At 37.4% G+C, this 24783-nt stretch overlaps 1 protein-coding gene across 10 annotated transcripts in view; it reads right to left on the bottom strand.

The window, feature by feature from the left end:
• BTRC (beta-transducin repeat containing E3 ubiquitin protein ligase) overlaps positions 1-24783 on the bottom strand; it is a 184325-nt gene that overhangs the window by 154308 nt on the left and 5234 nt on the right. For 3 of the 10 annotated variants that reach the window (XM_025466961.3, XM_049102995.1, XM_025466966.3), the window contains exon 2: positions 12742-12778. The exons of the other annotated variants lie outside the window; for them this stretch is intronic. In XM_025466961.3, coding sequence (XP_025322746.1) covers positions 12742-12744 — 3 coding nt within the window. In that variant the 5' untranslated portion in view covers positions 12745-12778. The remainder of the gene's footprint in view (positions 1-12741; positions 12779-24783) is intronic. 10 annotated transcript variants of the gene reach the window in all.

The raw sequence follows: 24783 nt of genomic DNA, 5'->3' as shown, positions 1-24783 counted from the left end.
ATGAGATACCACCTCACACCAGTCAGAGTGGCCAAAATTAACAAGTCAGGAAATGATAGATGTTGGCGAGGATGCATGGAAAGGGAAACCCTCTTACACTGCTGGTGGGAATGCAAGCTGGTGTAGCCTAGCCATTCTGGAAAACAGTATGAAAGTTCTCCAAAACTTGAAAATAGAGCTACCCGATGGCCTGGCAGTTGCACTACTGGGTATTTACTCTAAAGATACAAATTAGTCATCTAAAAGGGAATCTGCACCCCAATGTTTATAGGAGCAATGTCCACAATAACAAAACTATGGAAAGAGCCCAATGTCCACTGACTGATGAATGGCTGAAGAGTGACATATGTATACAATGGAATACCACTCAACCATCAAAAAAAATGAAATCTTGCCATTTGCAACAACGTGGATGGAACTAGATAGGGGGTATGATGCTGAGGGTAATAAGTCAATCAGACAATTATCATAGGATATCAATCATGTGGAATTTAAGAAAGATAACAGAGGATCATGCGGGAAGAGAGGAAAATATAAAACAAGATGAAATCAGAGAGGGAGACAAACCACAAGAGACTCTTAATCATGGAAACAAACTGAGGGTTGCTGGAGGGGACGGGGGAGAGGGATGGAGTATCAGGTGAAACGCATTAAGGAGGGGCATGTGATAATAATGAGCACTGGATATTATATAAGACTGACGAATCACTGACCACTATCTCTGAAACTAATAATACATTATGTTAATTAATGGAATTTAAAGAAAAATTGAAAAAAAAGAAAAACAATAATTTATAGTAAGTTGATGGTAGTAAATGCAGAGAGAAGTGGAAGATTTTGAGATCTATTTTGGAAATGACTATGCAACATTCAAGTGGATAGTAAGTTAAATATATAAATCTAGGGGTCAGAATAAAAGGATGAGTTGGTATCACTGGTATATTAGGAGTCATCAGCACAGATGGTATAGTAGCCCCCGCCACTTACCATGGTGAAAACATTCCAAAAAAAAAAAAAAAGAAAACATTCCAAGACCTTCAGTGCATGCCTGAAACCCTATCTATACTATGCTTTCTCCTATACATATATACCTTTAAGTTTAGTTTATAAATTAGGCATAGTAAGATATTAACAAATAACTAGTAATAAAATAGAACAATTATAACAATACACTATAACAGGTATGTTAATGTTTTCTCTTTCAAAACATCTTCTTGTACTGTACTCACCCTTCTTGTGATACTGTAAGAGGACAAAATGCATATGTGATAAGATGAAGTGAGGTGAATTATGTAGGCATTTTGAGGTAGTGCTGGGCTACTACTGATCTTCTGACAACATATCAGAAGGAAGAATTGACCACAGGTAACTGAAACTGTGGAAAACCAAGGAAACAGATGAAATCACCTAGGAAGAAACTATGAGAAGAAATGGGAGAGGCCCCAGAACTAAGAACTAAGAAACGCTAGATTTATCTAAGGGTCAAATGCTTATTAAATGGTCTAACTCAACAAGCAAAATGTTCTTTCATTAAATCCCATTGCTATTAACATAAAAAAAAAAAAGCCATTTCCCTGGCCAAAGGTTATCAAAATTTAGTATTTAACTAATTTTAGGTGTCTCTAGTTGAGTCCTAGAAAAATTACTTTAAAAACCTTGCAAAAGGGGATCCCTGGTTGGCTCAGCGATTTGGTGCCTGCCTTCAGCCCAGGGCGTGATCCTGGAGTCCTGGGATCAAGTCCCACATCGGGCTCCTTGCATGGAGCCTGCCTCTCCCTCTCTCTCTCTCTGTGTCTCTCATGAATAAATGAATAAAATCTTAAAATAAAATAAAATAAAATAAAATAAAATAAAATAAATAAAATAAAATAAAATAAAATAAAATAAAATAAAATAAAATAAAATATAAACCTGGCAAAATAATAAGATATGAGAAAAAATGGTAGCCTCTGGGGAGGGAAACTCAATGATAAGAAATGGGTAAGAAAGGGAAGCCTGGGGATGCCTGTGTGGCTCAGTGGTTGAGAGTCTGCCTTTAGCTCAGGGCATGATCCCGTGGTCCTGGGATCAAGTCCCACACTGGGTTCCCTGCATGGAGCCTGCTTCTCCCTCTGCCTGTGTCTCTGCCTCTCTCTGTCTCTCTCATGAATAAATAAATAAAATCCTTAAAAAAAAAAATGCAGATTCTTGAGACCTACCAAATTAAGTGGAGGGAGAGGAGCTGCCTATGTCTCTGCCTCTCTTTGTCTCTCATGAATAAATAAATAAAATCTTTAAAAAAAATGGGTAAGAAAGTTTTCTGATATATATCCTTTTCTACTTTTTAAATTCTGTATTATATTACATGTTTCACACATCCAAAAATAAATACTTTTAAAATAACTTGATATTTCAGCTTCTATCAATAATTAAATCAAACATCAGTGGGTTTATTACTGTTTGACTTTATGTTGCTGTTGTTGAACTTGACATGTTATCTAATATTTATGAAGGTATAAAAAGCCACAAATAACCAACTCCTGAAGAAACACAAGGTATGAGAACTTAACTACCATATATCACAGCTTATTATAAAGCTACATGAATAAGGCTGTATGATTCTGACACTGGGATAAATACATAAGAGAACAAAATAATGAGTCCAAAAACAAATCAATACATGTAAGAACATAAATTATGATGGAGGGAGCACAGCAGATCACTCTTCTATTGGAAGAATATGTAGATAACATATTCTTCCAATAGATGGTGCTGGGGGGCATTGGAAATCCATATGGATAAAAATGAAATGGAACCCCTTCCTCACATCAAACACAAAAATCAATTCTAGAGAGACTAAAGTTCTAAATATAAAAGATAAAACTATAAAGCTTCTAGTTGAAAATATGAGATTCTGCTCATGACTGTAGAAAAGGTTCTCTTAAGTCCAAGAAGTACTGACACACACACTTCATCTATCAATCATAATCCCTCCAGTGGAGGAAACAACAAATAAGTCAAAAGAGCACCAACTAGGTTTGGATAAGGAAAACGAGGGCTCTAATACCGGCTGTCATCAACTGTTAAATTGGGGCAAGGCACATGACCTCTTTGGGTCTCTGTTTGCTAGTTTTTAATAGGAAGGAGTCATACTTTATGATCCAAACAAAGTTTTTACCCAAAGTAATCTAAAATGATAATGAACTAGTTTCTTGAATGAGCTAACCAAGTGGACAGCATTACCAATGCTGATAACTTAAGGGAATGAAGAAAAAGAGAAAATGATGTTTCCCAGTCCTCCCAGGACTGTACAGTATAAATAACTGAACATGGTGACAAGTGTTTACAGCTGACCTTGACAGAAAAGTGTTTTCCAAATACTCTTAGATATAAAGTGCACTCATTGGGGTAAACTGTCCTTGCTGGGCATTTGCTTTGTCATACTATTTCTTTTATATATATATATACTATTTCTTTAATAAAAGTAATAAAAATGGAAAGATCTTGGAAATATCAGTAAGGCCAGCAATCAAAGGCTTTAAGTGTATCTCTCCATATATCCCTGACAAGTAAAATTCCATCATCATAGACAGGGATAAATTATGGCTGCTTGCCTGGGTGGCTAAGGGAATGAGAAAATTAAGAACAGGACATCCTGTGGGATTTTTGATAATCACTAGCCAAGTCATTTCGGTGCCATTTTTCCTAACACTACAAAATAACATATTCAACATTTCATTGGCTTCTCAAAATGACATTTTATGATAAACCTCAGATCTGATAGTCATACTCTTATTAAAAGTCAGAACTAGTTATATTGAAATAATGACCAACCACAGAAGATTTTTCATTAAAATATATTATATAATAACATTAAAATAAGGCTCGATCAGGGTCTCAATCGAGGATCCAGGAATAGGATTCATTGATCCCTGAACCTCATAAAATTGTGTGTGTGGGGGATCCCTGGGTGGCGCAGCGGTTTGGCTCCTGCCTTTGGCCCAGGGCGCGATCCTGGAGACCTGGGATTGAATCCCACGTCGGGCTCCCAGTGCATGGAGCCTGCTTCTCCCTCTGCCTATGTCTCTGCCTCTCTCTCTCTCTCTCTCGATCTCTCTCTCTCTCTGTGACTATCCTAAATAAATAAAAATAAAAATAAAAAAATTGTGTCTGTGTTTTGTACACAATATGTAGGGAGAGTATCTCATGACATACAAAAGATTTTTAGTGAGGTCCATGATTAAAAAAGATTATGAAATCTTTAATTAGATGATACCTGCAGACTCTTAAAGCCTATGACCCCACACAGATTTGATATTTTAGTTAAGGCAAATAATTGGCCCACTTATGAAGGAAATAGAAATTTACCTCTGATTCATCACTCTTTCTTAATCCAAGTACAACAAAAGTCAGTCTCACTTTAAAACAAATAAAAATAGGGACACCTGGGTGTCTCAGTGGTTGAGCATCAGCCTTTGGCTCAGGGCATGATCCTGGGGTCCAGGATCCAGTCCTGGGTCGGGCTCCTTGTGAGGAGCCTGCTTCTCCCTCTGCCTATGTCTCTGCCTCTCTCTCTCTCTCTCTCATAAATGAATAAATAAAATATTTTTAAAAAATAAAAATAAGAATAAAATTAAATAAATAAAAATAAAAACTAAATTAGGGATGCCTGGGTGGCTCAGCATCGGCCTTCTGTCCAGGGATCAAGTCCCACACTGGGCTCCCTGAGAGAAGCCTGCTTCTTCTATGTCTCTGCCTCTCTCTCTCTCTCTCTTATGAATAAATAAATAAAATATTTTTTTAAAATAGATAAATAAATACTAAATTAAATTTTTAAAGATAAAAAATTTTTAAATGGGGGGCACCTGGCTGGCTCAGTGGGTAGAGCATTATGACTCTTAATCTCATGATTGTGAGTTCAAGTCCCACATTTGGTGTGGAGCCTACTCAAAAAACAAACAAAATAAATAAAAATTTAAAATTTAAAACTTCATGGCTTCAATTAAACAATTAAAAATTGAGTTCAGGGATGCCTGGTGGCTCAGCAGTTGAGTGCCTGCCTTCAGCTCAGGGCGTGATCCCAGGATTCGAGGATCGAGTCCCACATCTGGCTCTTTGCAGGGAGCCTGCATATGCATCTCCCTTTGCCTATGTCTCTGCCTCTCTCTGTGTGTCTCTCATAAATAAATAAAATCTTAAAAAAAAAATGAGTTCAATAATGTACTATCTCAAAATCTTCAGTTTATCTCCTTACTTTTAAGCCTTTCTATACACTCAAATTTTAACTACAATATATTCCATTTCTCAGTAAGAAAGATAATCTATTCTTTGATCTTTTTCACCAAGCATCACTCTTCCTAGGTCCTGAGTAGATTTTCACATTAAGTGAAACCAAGATCTCACTCTTTCCTACTGCTTTACATAATTAATTGGGACTGCTCAAATTCATCAATCCTGGAGCCTTTGAAAAAAAGCTATTAGTTCAATCCTAGACCAGCCAAAATATGGTGACTGATTCCCACTCACTTCATAAATACATACTTAAACACACACACACACACACATACACACACACACAAAACTTACTAATGAGAACTATAATTTACCACCAACTACTCATAAGAAATTATAGCTCTGCTGACTGGCAAGTAATTTGCAAAAGCAGATCAGTTTAGCTGCATAAAATAAATATCCACCTGCACATACTAGCACTAATCAGGGCGTGAAATTAAACTTTTTATTCGGAAGGAAATAACTGCTTCAAAGCTGGGATTTAGCCTGGAAAGCAAATATTAAGGTCATCCTTTTCTCTCTGACGTTTAAAAGTATTTCTAATGGAAGCAAGGGAAGAGAGCTGACTGGCCAAATTCCGTAAAAGTGAAAATATCTCTATGACATAACAAACATTCCACTTACTTTACTAATTGCACAGACTTAACAGACCAAATTGCTGAAATGTATGCAGAGATCACTTAAGATATGAAAGCCCAAACAGACCACTAGTCATCTAATTCCATCAAAACTAAGGGATCAGTGTTTCATTAAGTAAAATAAAGAAAATTCAACAACCATAAATGTCACAATAAGCTTTTAAATAGCCTATAGCCTTTTTTATTACAATACAGTCAATACAGGATTAGCCAGGTTAATGAGATCCTATTCAGTAATAGTAGCCAATTATAGCCAATAGAAGCCAATTCCCACAATTCTTCCAACATTTATCAAAATTAGCTAATACTTCGGATGCCTGGGTGGCTCAACGGCTGGGGCCTGCCTTTGGCCCAGGGTGTGATCCTGGAGTCCCAAGATCGAGTCCCACACTGGGTTCCCGGCATGAAGCCTGCTTCTTTCTCTGTCTGTGTCTCTGCCTCTCTCTGTATGTGTCTCTCATGAATAAATAAATAAAATCTGGGATCCCTGGGTGGCGCAGCGGTTTGGCGCCTGCCTTTGGCCCAGGGCGCGATCCCAGAGACCCGGGATCGAATCCCACGTCGGGCTCCCGGTGCATGGAGCCTGCTTCTCCCTCTGCCTGTGTCTCTGCCTCTCTCTCTCTCTCTCTGTGACTATCATAAAAAATAAATAAATAAATAAATAAATAAATAAGTAAATCTTTTAAAAAGATTAATACAAACTTCCTCCTGAAGCCAATATTACCTGATATGTATGTAACTAAGTAGAATTTAAATAGAAACTTGAAACAAAAAAATTAACTAATGCAAACTTCAACTTATTCCACTATTCTATATCCACACTACTCTCATGTCTACCAGAGAAACCTAACAAGTGTAAAAGAGCCCAAATTATTATGAGCAAAATGCTGACTTGATTGGCCTATAAAAGCCACCATAGCACTCAACCTGTGGTCCCACAACCAGCAGCAGCATCTGGAAACTAGAAATGCAAATTTTCAGGCCCCACCCCAGGTCTACTGAATGGAAAATACAAACGTTCCAGGAAATCCTGATGCAGTTTGTACTACCACAAGCCTTTAAAAACTGAACCTAATTCGCAGCTTTAGACTTTTCTACTAAAGATAAAAATTATAAAACATATAACTTGCAAATTAGAATATAAAATGTACATTTAATTAGTCTAAGTTCAAAAACAAAAATAAAAGTAAAAGTGATGAAGTCTACACAGTATCTTCCCCAAATATAAAACAGTCACCATGGGGCAGCCCAGGTGGCTCAGCAGTTTAGCACGGCCTTCAGCCCAGGGCCTGATCCTGGAGACCCAGGATCAAGTCCCACGTCAGGCTCTCTGCATGGAGCCTGCTTCTCCCTCTGCCTGTGTCTTTGCCTCTCTCTCTCTCTCTCTCTCTCTTTCTCTCTCTCTGTCTCTCATGAATAAATAAATAAAAACTTAAAAAAAAAAAGTCACCGTTTCAGTCATGCAGAAAGAAAAAATGATTTGGAACGGCATAAGGATAAATGGGCTAATTTTACAACTACCACAGAAGAATCATCATCAATGGATATTAAAACTATAGGGATAAACAGTGCTAAGAAGTAGGATATTTACAGTTTCCAAATTTCACTCCACTAGGCACTTATTAATTACAAATACACCTTAATAAAATGATCAAACTTAGTATCACCAATAAAGGAACAAATTGACATGATGTACCTTCTCATGGAATGCACTGAGAAAGAAATCACAACATGTATTCCTGCCAAATTTTTTTAACCTGCATCTAATAATGATGGAGAAATAATTAGACAAATTCAAAAGAGACATTCTGTAAAAACTAGCCTGCACTCTTCAAATGTCAATTTCACGAAAAAAAAAAAAAAAGACTAGGGAACTGTTATAAATTAAAAGAGACTAAAGAGACATAACTATATATAATGTCATTGTATCCCACAACACACATACAAAATGGAGTTTAGAAGAAGAAGCTATAAAGGAAATCACTGGACAATTAGGGAAATATGAATATGAACTGTATATTGAATAATAAAATGTTATCACTATTAAATTTCCTGAGTGATATCTTGCACTGTGGTTATGAAAGACGATGCTCTTATTCTTAGGAAATATATGTTGAGGGATCCCTGGGTGGCGCAGCGGTTTAGCGCCTGCCTTTGGCCCAGGGCACGATCCTGGAGACCCAGGATCGAATCCCACGTTGGGTTCCCGGTGCATGGAGCCTGCTTCTCCCTCTGCCTGTGTATGTGTGACTATCATAAATAAATTAAAAAAAAAAAAAAAAGGAAATATATGTTGAAAGTGAAATAAAGATGTCTACAATGCTCAAATGATGTAAAAATACAAGTACAGTCATACAGAGAAAGAAAACTCAAGGTGGCAAGATGTAAACAACTGGTCAATCCAGGTGAAGAGGTATATCATTATGTTTTTCTCGCTATTTTTCTATAGATTTGAAAAAAGATTGATACCATCCTTACCCTCTTCAAAACCATATTCCTCAAAAAAAAAAAAAAAAAAAAAAAAAACCATATTCCTCAACTGCATGATCTTGAGTAAATAACCTCTTTGTGCCTCACTTTCCACATTTATAAATCAGGGATAATAATAATACATACCTAATAAGATGAGAGGATCAAATGAGTTAATAAATGACAAATGCCTAGGAAACTAGCTTGGTACATATTGAGCTTTAAGTGTCTGCTATCAATATTACTGCTGTTACGACTACTATTACAATCACCACCCAAGGTCATAAAGAATCATAGCTTGGATGTTCACAGTCCTATAGAATTTCTAAAATATTTTCACTACAATAGTTTAAGTTAGTCTCCATAACAGCTCTTTGAAGTAGGAAGAGCATTATTATCTCTGTTTTCCAGATGAAGAAAATGAGACTTAGAGAAGTTAAGCAACTTGCCTAATATTATATGACTTCTACAAAGTAGTGTGAGATGGGAACCAGGTCTTGTTTTCACTGTAGCACAACATAAAATTTACATTCTAACCTACACTGCTTACAAGTATTTCAAGGAAAACACACCAAGAAGACAGGTAGAACTCCTGTACTGTTATAGAAAAAAGTAATCACTAGCCCATTCAGTAAAACAGATGTCACTTTGCAGAGCTTTGATATTTTTCTTAAATACCCTTGAAAACAAGGATCAAAAAATATGAACTCTTATAAAAAGGGATTTATTGTATTTTTATAGCTTATTACATACCTTGTAACAATCATTTTGTTAAATGTGAATGTCAGTTTTATTTTCGGTCCCTTTTTCCCTGGCTATTTACAAGCTTTGTAAGAATCGTTCCTTAATTAAGTCTAAACATAGTTTTATATAAATGGATTCCTGGAAATAAAACGTTCAGACTTAAGAAATGATTGTTACAGAGACTGTAACAGGCCGTAAAAAAAGAATGCCACTTTAAACAAAGATTTCTCATTTTAATTAAAAAGATAATCATCAGAACATTCCTACACTTAACAGAACCATTTAAAGAAGCTTCTTTGAAAAAAAAAAAAGTAGCATCTTATGCAGCTTTCCATGTATAATTTATAATATATTTAAATCAAAGTCTCAGTTGATCCTCTACGCATGAATTCTTATATACTGTGCCTACACTTTAAGGACACATTGCAAGAGAAATAGGCCCAAATGAAGTTAACATCATTTCTAATTCTTTTTAACATGAACACTTTCAAAGATTATATTTTTCCATAAATATTGGTAAAACACATTTAAGAATACTTAAGAAACATTTAACAAGGGCAGCCCCGGTGGCGCAGCGGTTTAGCGCCACCTGCAGCCCAGGGCGTGATCCTGGAGACCCAGGATCGAGTCCCACGTCAGGCTCTCTGCGGGGAGCCTGCTTCTCCCTCTGCCTGTGTCTCTGCCTCTTTCTCTCCCTGCATCTCTATGAATAAATAAATACAATCTTTAAAAAAAAAAAAAAAAGAAACATTTAACATGACCACCTATGAACAGAACAAGGATCATATAATTTACTGATGCAGTAAAAAGCTAAAAGTGTTGGGTAAAGGGATATTCAGAACATTACCATATAATCAAAGATGACACATACCTACATAAAGAGTTTCTATTCTCAAACTCTGATAAAAACTGAAGCATCATTCTCATTTTCAAAATGTCAAAGCTGGATATCACTGGAGGGTGTGAAAAACCTTTACAAGTATGATTTGATAACCAGGATTCTTTTCAACTAATTCACTTGGATAACTTTTAAACTGTCCATTCTTGGGACACCTGGGTGGCTCAGTTGGTTGGGCATCTGACTGATTTCAGCTCAGGTCATATCAGGGTCCTGGGATGGAGCCCCATGTGGGGCTCCGTGCTCAGCAGGGAATCATCTTGAGATTCCCTCTCTCCCTCTGCTCCTCCCCCAGCTCTCTCTCTCTCTCAAATAAATAAATAAGGGTGCTGGGGTGGCTCAGTCAGTTAAGAGTCCAACTCTTGATTTCAGCTCAGGTCATAATCTCAGGGTTCTGAGATTGAGCCCCTGGCAGACTCCCCACTGGGCATGGAGCCTGCTTAAGATTCTCCCTCTTTCTTTGCCCTCCCCATCTCATGCAAGTGCATACTCTCTTTCAAAAAAAAATAAATAAAACAAAATAAATCTTTTTAAAAATTGTCCATTCTTAACTCAAATCTCATATAAAATTTGTATATGTAGGCAAGAGTCCAAGAGAGAATGAAGTAGATCTTATAAGCTGTCATTATAATTAACTGCAATTTGAAAAACAGATGCATCAATGTTCTTCTACTTTAAGTCACCTTTTCTAAATTACACTGGAGCCATTACTTGACAGTCTATTTCTGCAGCAATATATTACTGGAAACTGCTTCAAAGTGGACTATATTTTCCCAGGAAAATAAGTTATAATCAGGAAGCTATTTCCTAACTGAGGACTTGGTAACAAAGAAAAGTACTCACATGCCTACTAACATCAAAACAAAGAGTCAGTAACTGTAAACTTCTACAGTCATTAAAAATAAGGAAATTACAGGGCAGCCCGGGTGGCCTCAGCAGTTTAGCGCCACCTTCAGCCCAGGGCGTGATCCTGGAGACTCAGGATCAAGTCCCACGTCGGGCTCCCAGCAAGAAGCCTGCTTCTCCCTCTGCCTGTGTCTCTGCCTCTCTCTCTGCGTCTCTCATGAATAAAGTACTTTTTTAAAAAAAAATTAAAAAATAAGGAAATTACATTCCAGCTTCAAGAAATAGAGTAACATACCAAAGATCAGCAAGCATTTGTCCAAAGTGTAAAAAAACCCATAACTCTTCCATATTTACTCATGAAACAAATTTGACCTCAAGCTAATAATCAACTAAAATAAACACTAAACATTTAATTAGCAGTACTTGGTTTGCTTCTTAAAATACAGACTGCTGCTTGAGATGATTTATAAAGAAAAGAGAAGAAGCAGGAGAGGGTCAAATATTATTACTCAAGGGAATATCCTCCTTTCCTTTATCTAAGTTATTTTTCTGAATAAGCAAGTTATTAAAAATCATACCACTGACCTATGCTACCAGAATTAGGAAATCGGTGAATGTTGATCATGACGACAAGTGTTTCTCACTTATTTTGCTTTATTTTAAAAATTATAGGTTGACCAGATATTTTTATTTTTCATTTGCTTATCTCCTCAGTTTAATAAAATCTACAAGTGTTTTATAGAAGACCTAAGGCCACCAGAAAAAAAATACTCTCTCATTTTGTCACAGGGCTTACTTGAGACTTTATAGATTTCACAGTATCTCACTCTTAATTAAGAACCACGAAGATTTATTAGCACAAGCTCCTTTTTAAAACAATTACAGAGGGGCGCCTGGGTGGCTCAGTTGGTTAAGTGTCTGCCTTTGGCTAAGGTCATAATCCCAGGGTCCTGGGATCGAGTCCCGCATCCAGCTCCCTGCTCAGTTTGCCTCTCCCTATGCCCTTCCCCGCAGCTCGTGATCTCTGTCTCTCTCAAATAAATAAAAATCTTAATAAATAAATATTCACAGAATATCTTTCATAGAATGCTAAATGTAAGGCATATTCTGATGACCATTCTTCTGATTCTTCTTTTTTTTTTTTTTCTTCTGATTCTTCTGATGGGGACTATCTTTTGTATTTGATCCCAACAGATAAAATCATCAAGAACTGAGGCATTCATTAGGGAAATGCAAATTAAAACCGCAATAAGGGGCAGCCCCATCTGCTCAGCTGTTTGGCGATGCCTTCGGCCCAGGGCATGATCCTGGAGACCTGGGATCGAGTCCCAGGTCGGGCTCCCTGCATGGAGCCTGCTTCTCCCTCTGCCTGCCTGCCTCTCTCTCTCTCTCTCTCTCTCTCTCTCTGCCTCTCATGAATAAATAAATAAAATCTTTAAAAAAAATAAAAATAAAAATAAATAAAACCGCAATAAGATACTACTATACGTCTATTCAAATGGCTAAAATAAAAAATAGTGAGCAACCATAACTTTCATACATTGCTGCAGAAATACAAAACAGTACAGCCACAGATGAAATAGGGGAAGGGGATTAGGTACAATCTTCCAGTTATAAAATAAATAAGGCAAAGGGATGTAATGTACAGCAATAGGGAATATAGTCACTTAAACTATAATAACTTTGTATTGTGACGGACTGCAATTAGATTTATTGTGGCGACCACATTGTAATTTATGTAAATATCAAATCACTACATTGTACACCTGAAACTAATATAATTTGTATGTCAATTATTCTTCAATTTAATAAAAATGGTATAGTCACTCTTGAAAATAGTGTGGCAGTTTCTTATAAAGTTAAACATACGCTTACCATATGATCCAGCAACTCCACTCCTGGGTTATTTACCCTACAGAAATAAAAATTTACATCACACAAAACCTATACACAAGTATATAAAGCAGCTCTATTTATAGTCCCCAAAAACCAGAAACACTTCACATGTCCTTCAACAGGTAAATGTATAAACAAAATGTGATACAATCCATTCAATGGATTCTACTAAACAATTCTACTAAACAATAAAAAGGAACAGGAAATACGCAACAACTTGAACAAATCTATCTCAAGGGCATTGTGCTCAGTGAAAGAAGAGCAAAAGATTACATATTGTATGATTTCATTTATATAACATTCTCAAAAAGTTAAAACTAAAATAAGGGAGAACAAATCAGCTCCTACAAGTTAGACACGGGGTGGGGGAAATATAGTACAAGGGAGTTCGGGGAGGGGTAACGAACTGTTCTTTAACCTGATCGTGGTAGTAGTTAAATATAATTACATCTATTAAAATTCTGAGACCTATAGACTAAAAAACCCTCAATTTTACTGGATGTTAATAAAAAGTCTGAACTTGCAACAGCAAGCATAAATAAATGTACATGTAAAAAGTAAAATGGAATAAGGGTGGAATGCCTATTCAATAAACCTTGGAAGTCTGCTTAAACTATTCTATGTTAGAGATTTGTTGTAAAAGTACCACCACCACCACCACCACCATATCCTTATGGCCTAGAAAGCACCATCACATTTACCTCATTTAATTGTATCAAATTATGTCTTCTATTTTAAAGATGCTGTGGGGGATGGTAATGATGATCCAAGTGATAGAGATAAAAAGACATTTTCAGGGCAGCCCGGTGGCTCAGCGGTTTAGCACCGCCTTCAGCCCAGGGCGTGATCCTGGAGACCTGGGATCAAGTCCCACATCAGGCTTCCTGCATGGAGCCTACTTCTCCCTCTGCCTGTCTCTGCCTCTCTCTCTCTCTTTCTGTGTGTCTCATGAATAAATAAATAAAATCTTAAAAAAAAAAAAAAAAAAAGACAGAATTTCTAACTGACCAGACAATCTGTGCCTGTGTGACTGTCACTTGCGGTCAGGTTGAGGCCCTTGCTTAAAAGAACTCCAGACTATGTAACTATAACAGAGACTAATCTTTCCTCATAAATTTCCCTCCATTTAGTTATGCCTTGTTGCTATAAGCAACACTTCACTGATTCCTCAAAAATTTTCCTTCACTCCTTGACATTACTTCTCCTTAAGAGGTCTATAAAGCAACTGGTGTGGGGCACCTGGGTGGCTCAGTTGGTTAAGCATCTGACTCTTGATTTTAGCTTAGGTCATGATCTCAGGGTGGTGAGATCGAGCTCCAAGACAGGATCCCTGATCAGCCAGGGGTCTGCTGGAGATTCTGTGTTTCCCTCTCCTTCTGCCCCTCCTCAAACTCATGCTCTCTCTCTAATAAATAAATCCTTAAAAACAAATAACTGGTGAGGTTGTCTGTTGTCTTTTATTCTCAAATATGTGATAGGGTCATAAAATATTAACAATAAAAGTAACATCAGAACTATCCACAGTATTTTCACAGCATCAGGAGGGACTACCAGTTGTACTGTGATGTAATTTTAACATACCTAGAATGTCCATATTTTGGGATGTTGCTATTGTTCTTCTACTAGATATACCTCTTGTAAATGGCATACCTTATTTTTCTGGCCCCATAGGTCACCAATTTCTCCAACTGCAAACACTTAGCCCTCAGAATAAATTCTTTTTAGAAAGCTACTACTAATCCTTTAGAATTCGAAGAAATTCCAAGCCTCTGCAATGAAGTTTGTGTCACTCTGCTTTCACTCTTTTTTCCCCAGCTCTACTGAGATATAACTGGCATATACAATTGTGCAAGTTTAAGGTGTACAATATGTTTATTTAATACTTATATATTGTATTATAAAATGATTACCATCTGCCTTCACTTTTTTTTTTTTTTCAGGTTTGCCTTCTCTCTTGATTTCAGTTAGCTCAGCTCCTTCCTGCTATGTTCCCCAGGTACAAGGCTTCACTTTTTACATTGGTTCTAGCCACAATATACCCCCACTCCCTCTTTGCTGATACATTGGCCAGGACACAGTGGACTAGACATTTTGTCAAACCTAATCTGAGAAATATCTGTATCAGAAACACTGAGATGCTTGTTAAACATGCAGATTCTTGGGATGCCTGGGTGGCTCAGGGGTTGAGCATCTGCCTTTGGCTCAGGGCATGATCCTGGGGTCCAGGATTGAGTCCCACATCAGGCTCCTTGCAGGGAGCCTGCTTCTCCCTCTTCCTGTGTCTCTACCTCTCTCTGTCTCTCTCATGAGTAAATAAATAAAAACCTTAAAAAAAATGCAGATTCTTGAGACCTACCAAATTAAATGGAGGGAAAGGGGCTGAGAATCTGCACTATATTTTAACATGTTTTCCAAATAATTTACAATAGTAAAGTATAGGACAACTGTAGTGGGCACTAATTACAGGCTGAATGATTAAATGAACTGAATGAATGAATTCTTTAGTTCCTTGCTGAGTATTCCAGTTTGATTTTTGATCCCAAACTTTAATCAGGGTCCTTGCTACCTGTTTTCAGTACTTACTGATGCTGTCTGCCTATCTGGATCTCCCCAGAATATCTGCACCCAGACTCCTTGTCACTATTCTCCCCCTGAAAGAATATCTTGCCCTTGCAAAACTTCCCTGAGTCCACAAATCCGGTTGAGTTGCCAATAAATGCCATGTTCCATCTGCCTAGCTAAATTTCCTCCCCTTAACTCCTAGCCACATCCAAGCACTTAGCCTATCTCAGCTAGCATGAAAAGCCTCTGTAGCTTTGAGCTTCCTTATCTGGCTAATCTTGATAAAACAGTGTTCCCAATACAAGATAGTGACATGAAATTACTCAAAAACCAAATACAATGTTTAGAAGAATCCTGATCTCTCTATCACATATGAAGTGGAGCTGAGTGGTCCTGAGAACTTCAACTTGGCTCACTCTCTAAGTGGATAATCTTTCTCTTTTAACCTGTTATTATGGATACTTTTAAATACACAGTATAGAAGAGTACATAATGAATTCCCATCAGCCAGCTTTCCACCTTCCAAATCCCAAGGCAAATCTCAAATATTATATCCATATGCCCATTTTTATCTATATGAATATATCTTAAATTTAGTCTCCTTGTTAAAATTAGGGACTATTCCAATATCTTTATCCACCAAATATTCATTTTTCCCTATGCTATGACAACCTTCTCTTTAGGTAATTGCCGCCAACAGTCTGATGCCTTTTTTTACTCTTTATTTCTCTTATTCCACTCCAGGCAAACCTGATTCATTCTATCTCAAGAATATTCCTTAAATGTCTTTCCTTCTTTCATACTTACCGCCCTGGCTCAAGCCCAGATGGCTTCTTGCCTGGACTATTACACAGCCTTTAAGTGGCCTCTCTGCCTGCCTCTGTCTATTCCATCCTCCCTAGTTCAATCCACTCTAAGTGAAACCACTACAGTGGTCTTTAATCTTTGCTGTTATTGCCCTCAATGGGAATCAGATTCAGATGAAAATTATAGATCTTTCAGAAAAAAGTACTTGCATGTATCTATATCTTGAATGGGGACCATGGACCTCAGATTAAAAACCTTTGCACTATCAGCAACAAATAGAGTATTAAAATTTTAAAACATCATCTAGGGGCAGCCCCGGTGGCGCAGCGGTTTAGTGTCTCCTGCAGCCTGGGGCGTGATCCTGGAGACCCTGGATCGAGTCCCACATCAGGCTCTCTGCATGGAGCCTGCTTCTCCCTCTGCCTGTGTCTCTGCCTCTCATTCTCTCTCTGTGTCTCTATGAATAAATAAATAAAATCTTAAAAAAAAATCATCTAAACAACAACAACAACAAAAAAAAACCCAACATCTAAAAAACCAAATACCTAGGAATAAACAAAAAATGTACAAAGACCTCTACACAGAAATTAAAGATCCTAATAAATGGAAAGATATACCATTTCATGGCTACACCATTTTCTAATTGTAGAACTCAATAGTGTTATGATCTTAATACTTACCCAAACTCAGAGATTCAATGCAATGCCAATAAAAATCAGAGCAGTATGCTTCATGAACAGTGACAAAGCGGATTCCAATATATATAGAAATACAAAGGGCCGAGAATAGCTAATGCAATCTTAAGGGGGGTGGGGAGCTAAAGGACATAGACTATCAGATATCAAGAACTGGTATAAAAATATAGTAATTAAGAAAGTATGATACTGGCACAAGAATAAACAGAACAATGGAACAGAAATGAGTCCTAGAACTGTCCCATGGATATATATAAACAGGTGGTACATGGCAAAAGTGACCCTACAATGGATAAGAGAAAGAATAATCCTTTCAATAAATGACATTGGATCAACTGGATTTAAAAAAACAAAAACTGAATTCTGTCCTCTACCTCACACCAGACATTAATTCTACATGGACTATAGATCGAAATGCAAAAGGTAAAAAACAGCAAGGCTTGTCAGGGTCTTAAGATATTTAAAGACTCATGTTCATAGTATTATTCACAATTGCCAAAAGGCAGAAGGATCCCAAGTGTCTGGCAAGAGATTAATGGACAAACAAAATGTGATGTTTAAATATGACAGAATATTATTCAGCCTTAAAAAGTAAGGAAATTCTGATACATGCTACAACGTGGATAAACCCTGAGGACATTATGTTAAGAAAAGCTATTCACAAAAAGACAAATACTATATGGTTCCACTTAGATAAGATATAAGTAGCCAAATAACCAAACTCATAGAAACAAAGTAGAATGGTGATTGTCAGGGGCTGGGGGGAGAGGGAAGTGGAAAATTGTTGTTTAACAGGTACAGAGTTTGAGTTTTGCAAGATAAAAAACATGTATTCAGTTTAGTTAGGGCCAAGCAAAACAGGTGTTTACACAAGATAGGGTGGTAGAAACAGCAGTGATCTACGGCAGCCAGTCAGCGCCCTAGCAGGATAAAAAGAATGTCCATACAGGAATATGGCAGCCTTGGCAGTCATGCATAGGATGCTGGAGTCCAAATGAACTGAGAAGAGCAACATAGTGCAGGCCAAAAGATCCTGAAGTGAAAAACGATGTTCAAACGGGAGCAGGGGCAGCAGCCTCCTATGGGATTTTGGAGCCTGAATAAGGTGAGGATGGCATCCACGTGGTAGATGTCAGGAACAGCAGCAACAGGACTGGTCACATCCAGGAAAACTGGTTAATAAAATATGTTGATGATAATGAAAATCAAGTTAATGTCAGAAAAGGGAGTTATAATTATGGAAAGGGAATTAGTAAATGAACCCTGTGGTATTAGACTAGAACTGGAGTTATCAGTGCACACTCATGGTTTTAAAGAAATATCTAGATAAAATTAAAATAGTGATATAAATGCATGTGTACATGTTTATATACATACATATATTCCCTACCTCTATCCAACAAGAGGACCTGGGAACAGTGACACCCCAATAACAATGAGCACACCTAAGACCCAGATCTTGACTTCTAAATATCGTTCTCTATCCAAAAAAAATAAGGCTCCTTGGAGAAATCAGCAATTCCAGGGTTGAGGGGAAATACAAGATGAGACTTTTTAAATACAAGAATGTCTTCTTTAACCAGGAAGTAAGAAAATGCTCAAAGAATGAAATAAAAAGATAAAGCAGCCTTAAAGCACTGGCCAAAGAGGGAATAATTTAAGCATTAAAATAAATGACAGGATTGGATTATACTCCATCAAATAAAACAGGAATTCCTAAGCCCATTCTATGATAATAGATTGAAAATCTGATGAGGAACAGGATAGTGACCTGGTTTCAACGTAGCTTTCCATAAAATATGTATTACAAAAAGAAAAATGTGTTTTATTTTTTTTTTGAAAAATGTATTTTAAAAGAAACTGGTAGGTGCCACCTTAATCAAGTAAACAAACGATAACAAAAACCATGTGTCACCTGATAGGAGGCAATGAGCAAAACTATAGTATCACTTCTGTGATATTTCTGCCAAAAATACATAACCTGGATCCAATCATGAGGAAAAAAATCGATAAACCCAAATTGAGGGACCATTCTACAAAATAACTAGCCTATAATGTTCAAAAGTGCCATAGTCACAAGAGTCAAAGACTAATGAACTGTTCTACATTGAAGGAGACTAAAGAGATATGACAACTAAATTCAATATATGATTCTGGATTAGATCCTTTTGCTATAAAGAACATTACTGGAACAACTGGCAAAGTTTAAATGGGGTCTGAGAGTTAGATATGTAATTATACTATACATTAATTTCTGAATTTTGAGGGTTATATTATAGTTATGTAGAATGTCCTCATTTGTAGAAAATACATACTGAAGCATTTAGTGATGTGACAACTTACACTCAAATGAATCAGGAAAAAATACCATTTGTGTTTTACATGAAACTCTTCTGTAATTTCGAGATCAATTCAAAATAAAATGTTAAGAAAAAGAAAGGACTGCACTAGTGGTTACCAAACTCTAAAAACAAAGATACTGATATTATGTATGTGTGTGTATCAACATAAACACCCCAATTTAGGTGTAACTATTTTCCCTGGACAAAGACTATATATTAGTTTTCCATGGCTGCTATAACAAATTACCACATACTTAGTGGCTTAAAATAACATCAATTTATTATTTTAGGGGCTGCCCAGGTGGCTCGGGCTGCCTTCAGCCCAGGGCCTGATCCTGGAGAACTGGTATCATGTCCCACATCGGGCTCCCTGCATGGAGCCTGCTTCTCCCTCTGCCTGTGTCTCTGCCTCTCACTCACTCTGTCTCTGTGCCTCTCATGAATAAATAAATAAACTGCAGGCGGCGCTAAACCGCTGCGCCACTGGGGCTGCTCCAAATAAAATCTTTAAAAAAATATATTTTATAGTCTGTAGTTCAGAAGTCTGAAATGGTTCTCACTGAGCCAAAAATCAAGGTTGTTGGGATTGTGTTCTCTTCGGGAAGCTCTAGCTTGTCCTATCAAACTTCTAGAGGTTGCTCACATTCCTTAGCTCTGTCTCTCTTCTCTCGTCTTCAAAGCCAGGACGGTGGATTGAATTCTCACGTGGCATCACTCTGAACTGTTGTTCTCCCTTCCTCTTACACATTTAGGGTCCCTTGTGATTAACACGGGGCCCAACACATATAATCCAGGATAATGTCCCTATTTTAAAGTCAATTGATTAGCAATCCTAATTCCATCTGTTACTTTAACTCCCCCATATAATATAACATATCTTGGGATTGGTGAGGCAGGAGGTGCTTAACTCTGCTTACCCCAAAGAGTTTTTTTCCTTTATACTGAGATTATATCCTTGCTACTTTTGTGGCATTAGAGTGCTCTTTCTTCCTTTTATAAAATGATGATGCTAACTGCATCATTCTTTTTAAACTATTGCTATATAGAGAAAAAGGAAAAACAACCTGAATGAATGGTCTTACAAACAATGTGGGACTAAGGAAGGCAGACACCAAAGTGTATATACTAGAAGGATTCCATTTATATGAGGCTAAATACAAATAAAAGTAAAAACTAACCTATACTGATTAGATAAGGCTTACACAGAAGTGATAACTAGGTAAAATTTTAATGAGCTATATACTTAGGATTTGTACACCTTTTTGTATAATTTTACTTCTTTAAAAAGCTTACATACACACACAAAATACACGAGAATATGATTTTTAAATACAAGGCGGATTCAGTCCAAACTCCCCAGTCCTCAGTCTCTTTTTTTTCTTGTCTGCTATGCACTCAATGTTCAAGTCATATCTATCTACTCAACCCATGCCTGCCCATCTCTTGATTTTCTGGCCTTTACCCAAACTACTCCCTCTTCCTGGAACTGTCCACCTCAAAAACAACTCTGTCAAAACCTATCTATTCTATAAAATCCAATATGAAGCTTTCTTCTTCCACAAAGTATTCAAAGATCTCTCCAGTTAAAAACTGATTTCCAAAAAAAAAAAAAAAAAAAATGATTTCCCTTCTGACAACTTCTATAGCACTTTATGCCTCTATTTTGGCACTTATTGGTGTGCTTTAAGAAATATAAATTCCAGGGATCCCTGGGTGGCTCAGCGGTGTAGCGCCTGCCTTCAGTCTGGGGCGTGATCCTGGAGTCCCGGGATCGTGTCCCGCATCAGTCTCCCTGCATGGAGCCTGCTTCTCCCTCTGCTGTGTCTCTGCCTCTCTCTCTCTGTCTCTCATGAATAAATAATAAAGTAAAATATTTAATAATAATAATAATTTTGTATCTTCATCCCCTCCTACCCCCTAACTACCTCTCTCCACATATAACACAACGTTTTGCAACTCAGTTTATGTTCACATTTTTATCGAATCCCGTTGCAAGCCAACTATCATTATGGCCTCATCTTCAGTTGTCAAGCCACTGATTTTGCCAAGTACTATTTAAAAGGAAAATGCAGTTCTCCAGCACAATTTAGGAACATATAGTCCTAAATTTCCAATGAAAATCGTGGATACAAAAAGGAGTTTAATGGTATAAATGATCAATTAACACATACGTGGCAATTCACAATTTAAAATGAACTGAGAAGGGGGAAAAGAGAACCTTTTCAAGTAGGTAAGACTAACAATTGCCCATTTTCCAGTTAAGAAAATGAGCTTGGGGGATCCCTGGGTGGCGCAGTGGTTTGGCACCTGCCTTTGGCCCGGGGTGCAATCCTGGAGACCCGGGATCGAATCCCACGTCAGGCTCCCGGTGCATGGAGCCTGCTTCTCCCTCTGCCTGTGTCTCTGCCTCTCTCTCTCTCTCTGTGTGACTATTATAAATAAATAAATATATAAAAAAAAAAAGAAAAGAAAAGAAAATGAGCTTGGCTACACTGCAGTCCATGATCAGTGCAGGTCTTCATTTGGGTACTTATTTTCTAAATATATGAACTCAGTATACTAAATTTAAATTTTTCAGATTAAAAACAATACAGGGATCCCTGGGTGGCGCAGCGGTTTGGCACCTGCCTTTGGCCCGGGGCACGATCCTGGAGACCTGGGATCGAATCCCACATCGGGCTCCCTGCATGGAGCCTGCTTCTCCCTCTGCCTGTGTCTCTGCCTCTCTGTCTTTCTCTCTGTAACTATCATGAATAAATAAAATCTTTAAAAAATAAAAAAATAAAAAAATAAAAAATAAAAATACATATTTGCTACAGAAAATGTAGAAAGCATTAAAGAATGCAGAGAAAAGAAAAATCACCTAAGTAATGCTTTTGTGTGTTTACTAGCATATTTTCAGATGCTGTTAAATATTTTGAAATATTACCCATAATCCAACAATCCATAAATAACCACATTAACAGATTAGTGTTACTGTGTTAGCTCCTGAGTACAAGGATTTGTACATCTGTGTTGCAAAAGTATTATCCACATGCTATAACTCCTGGATTTCTGCTTCCATGACTTTTCAGTGAAAGCCTGTATACCCCCCAGACATCTGAAGATATCAGTACCGTATCTTTGCAACCGCAAATTTTGGTGCAGAAGGGATTTAAGAGCTCTAAACCTGCTTCCAAAGGAGTTGTCAGAGCATTATGTATGACCTTGATTCAAATTCTGTTATAGTTCAAATTCTGTCACAAATGCCATGGGAATGACATCAATTTTATCCTTCCCAAAGATAGAAGAATAGCTTGTAATACTGATGAACTTTTCAGGGCATCACTGTGGATTAATGTCAATAATCTAATTTTCTCTTTATGCCTTTTTTTTTATTTCACATAACATGATGCAAAGATACCTGCTATATTAAGTAATGATTCTGAAAGTATCTAACCCAGAGGTATTGTTCAGTAACCAAAGTGAGAAGTGCTAGTCAGGGCAGTACAACAACAAACAGAATGAAAGCTGTCACAGTAAGCATTTCATCGTTCCTCTATAAATCAAGTATCCTAGAGTATATTATAGACTGTTACTGTAGTACATTAATTATGCAAGTTACTCCCTCCCCCACACCTTCTATGGGCAAAATATACTTTCCTGCCCTTTGACTCTGGGCTTGCCCATGTGGACTTGCTTTGGTTAATGGAATACTGGTCAGTGTGACACAACCAATAACTGAAAGGTACTTTAATAATTTAATAACTGGACTTGCTCTTTTGTGTATTTGCTATAAGAGCTTTGCCTGGTAAGTCACCATTTCTTTAGTCTGAGTCCCAGAATATCATATGTAACAGTAGTCCTCAGTGAGCAGCCAAGTCCAGTTTCCCAACTAAGCCCAGTCTATACTATCCAATACTCAGCAAATCCACATATTCGTGAGAATAAATATATATCACTGAATGCCATATTTTGTGGTTTTATTACTCAGCAAAAGCTGACTGATGCAATGATACTATGACAACTATAAAGTACTATTCCATTTCCTCAATAATTCAAATGATTAGAAAATCTACATGGAAGTCTGGACAGTAACTCTTCCACTCCAGCCATCAAGTGACTAGCAAAGAAATATGCCATCATATTCCATTGTTTCTCTGCTCTTCAAGGATTAAATATAGTGTAAGTCAGGGTACTGGGTGAGACTGCATGGGTTTGATGTCAGGCTCCTTGCTAAAGTGTGATTTTGTACAAGTTACTTATTCTCTCCAGAATCAGTTTCCCTACCTGAAAATGGGAGTAACAACAGTACTGAATCTATTATTGGAAGAATTAAATGAAATAATATATGCAAAGAATTTAGGGGTGCCAGGCTGGCTCAGTCAGAAGAGCATGCTACTCTTAATCTCGGGATCATGAGTTCAAGGCTCAGATTGCGTATAGAGATTTTTTTTAAAGATTTAAAAAAAAGAATCTAGAATTTGAATAGCACATAGTAAATACTAAATGATAACTGTTAGCTATTTGTGGCTAAGTATATTTTAAAAAAAAAACATTTAAAAAGCATAACTCTCCCACTTCTACTGGTTATCCATTATTGACAGTCTGGTCAGGTAAGAACACAAGCTTGGAAATAAGAAGGCAGTATCGTGAAGGGAGAGCCAAATCTCAGGAAGGAGCAAGAAAATTCCAACGCAGAAGGTTCATCTCAGCAGGAAGGAATCCTCTCCCAGCTCTGTGGCTTTTGTTCCCTTGCTTCCCATCCCCACCCTGGCCACATTATGAAGGCGATCCAAGAACTATGATGGTAGTATCCCAGGGAACAAAAATCACAGTCTTTTTTTTTTTTTTTTTAAGATTTTATTTATTTATTCACAAGAGACACACACAGAAAGAAGGCAGAGACATAGGCATAGGGAGAAGCAGGCTCCCTGCAGGAAGCCTGATGCAGGACTGGATCCTGGGGACTCCAGGATCACTCCCTGAGCCAAAGGCTGAGCCACCCAGGTGTCCCCAAAATCACAGTCTTAAGTCAACTTTACTCTCAGTATTTACTTCACTTGTTATCTCTGAGCCTTCAAAGATAGTTGTTTTGCTCTGTCTCAGTTGGGCTTTGGAGAAAGTAAAGGGAATTATCCAGAGATTCTCAAAGTACAAGGTGAATCTTGTGGAATACTAGTCAAAATGGTAAGATCCAGTGGAACTTTCCCACATTTTTTCCATCCTCTATTCCAACTTAAGGATGCTGGATTATTAAGCAAAGAAGCAGTTTTCTTTATAGTGACCATTAAACATTAACCATTAAACATTGAAAAATAATTCATCTTCAATGAATTATTATACACTTAGAAAGCACTTCCTGTGCTATATTAAAATATTGCTACAAAGTAGATGAGATTTGGGGCACTTGAGTGCCTTAGTCAGTTAAGCGTCTGCCTTGGGCTCAGGTCATGATCCTGGGGGCCTGGGATGGAGTCCTCCTCCCTGCTCAGCAGGGAGCCTGCTTCTCTCTCTTTCTCTCTTTCTCTCTCTCTCTCTCTCTCTCTCTCTCTGTCCCTTCTCCTCCTCAAGAGTGTGCATGTGCTTTCTCTCTCTCAAATAAATAAATCTTTAAAAAAAAAAGTAGATGGGGT

This window comes from Canis lupus, chromosome 28, assembly GCF_003254725.2.
Source record: "Canis lupus dingo isolate Sandy chromosome 28, ASM325472v2, whole genome shotgun sequence".
In the NCBI taxonomy this organism is placed as follows: Eukaryota; Metazoa; Chordata; class Mammalia; order Carnivora; family Canidae; genus Canis; species Canis lupus.
This window is presented reverse-complemented; position numbering and strand designations above follow the sequence as displayed.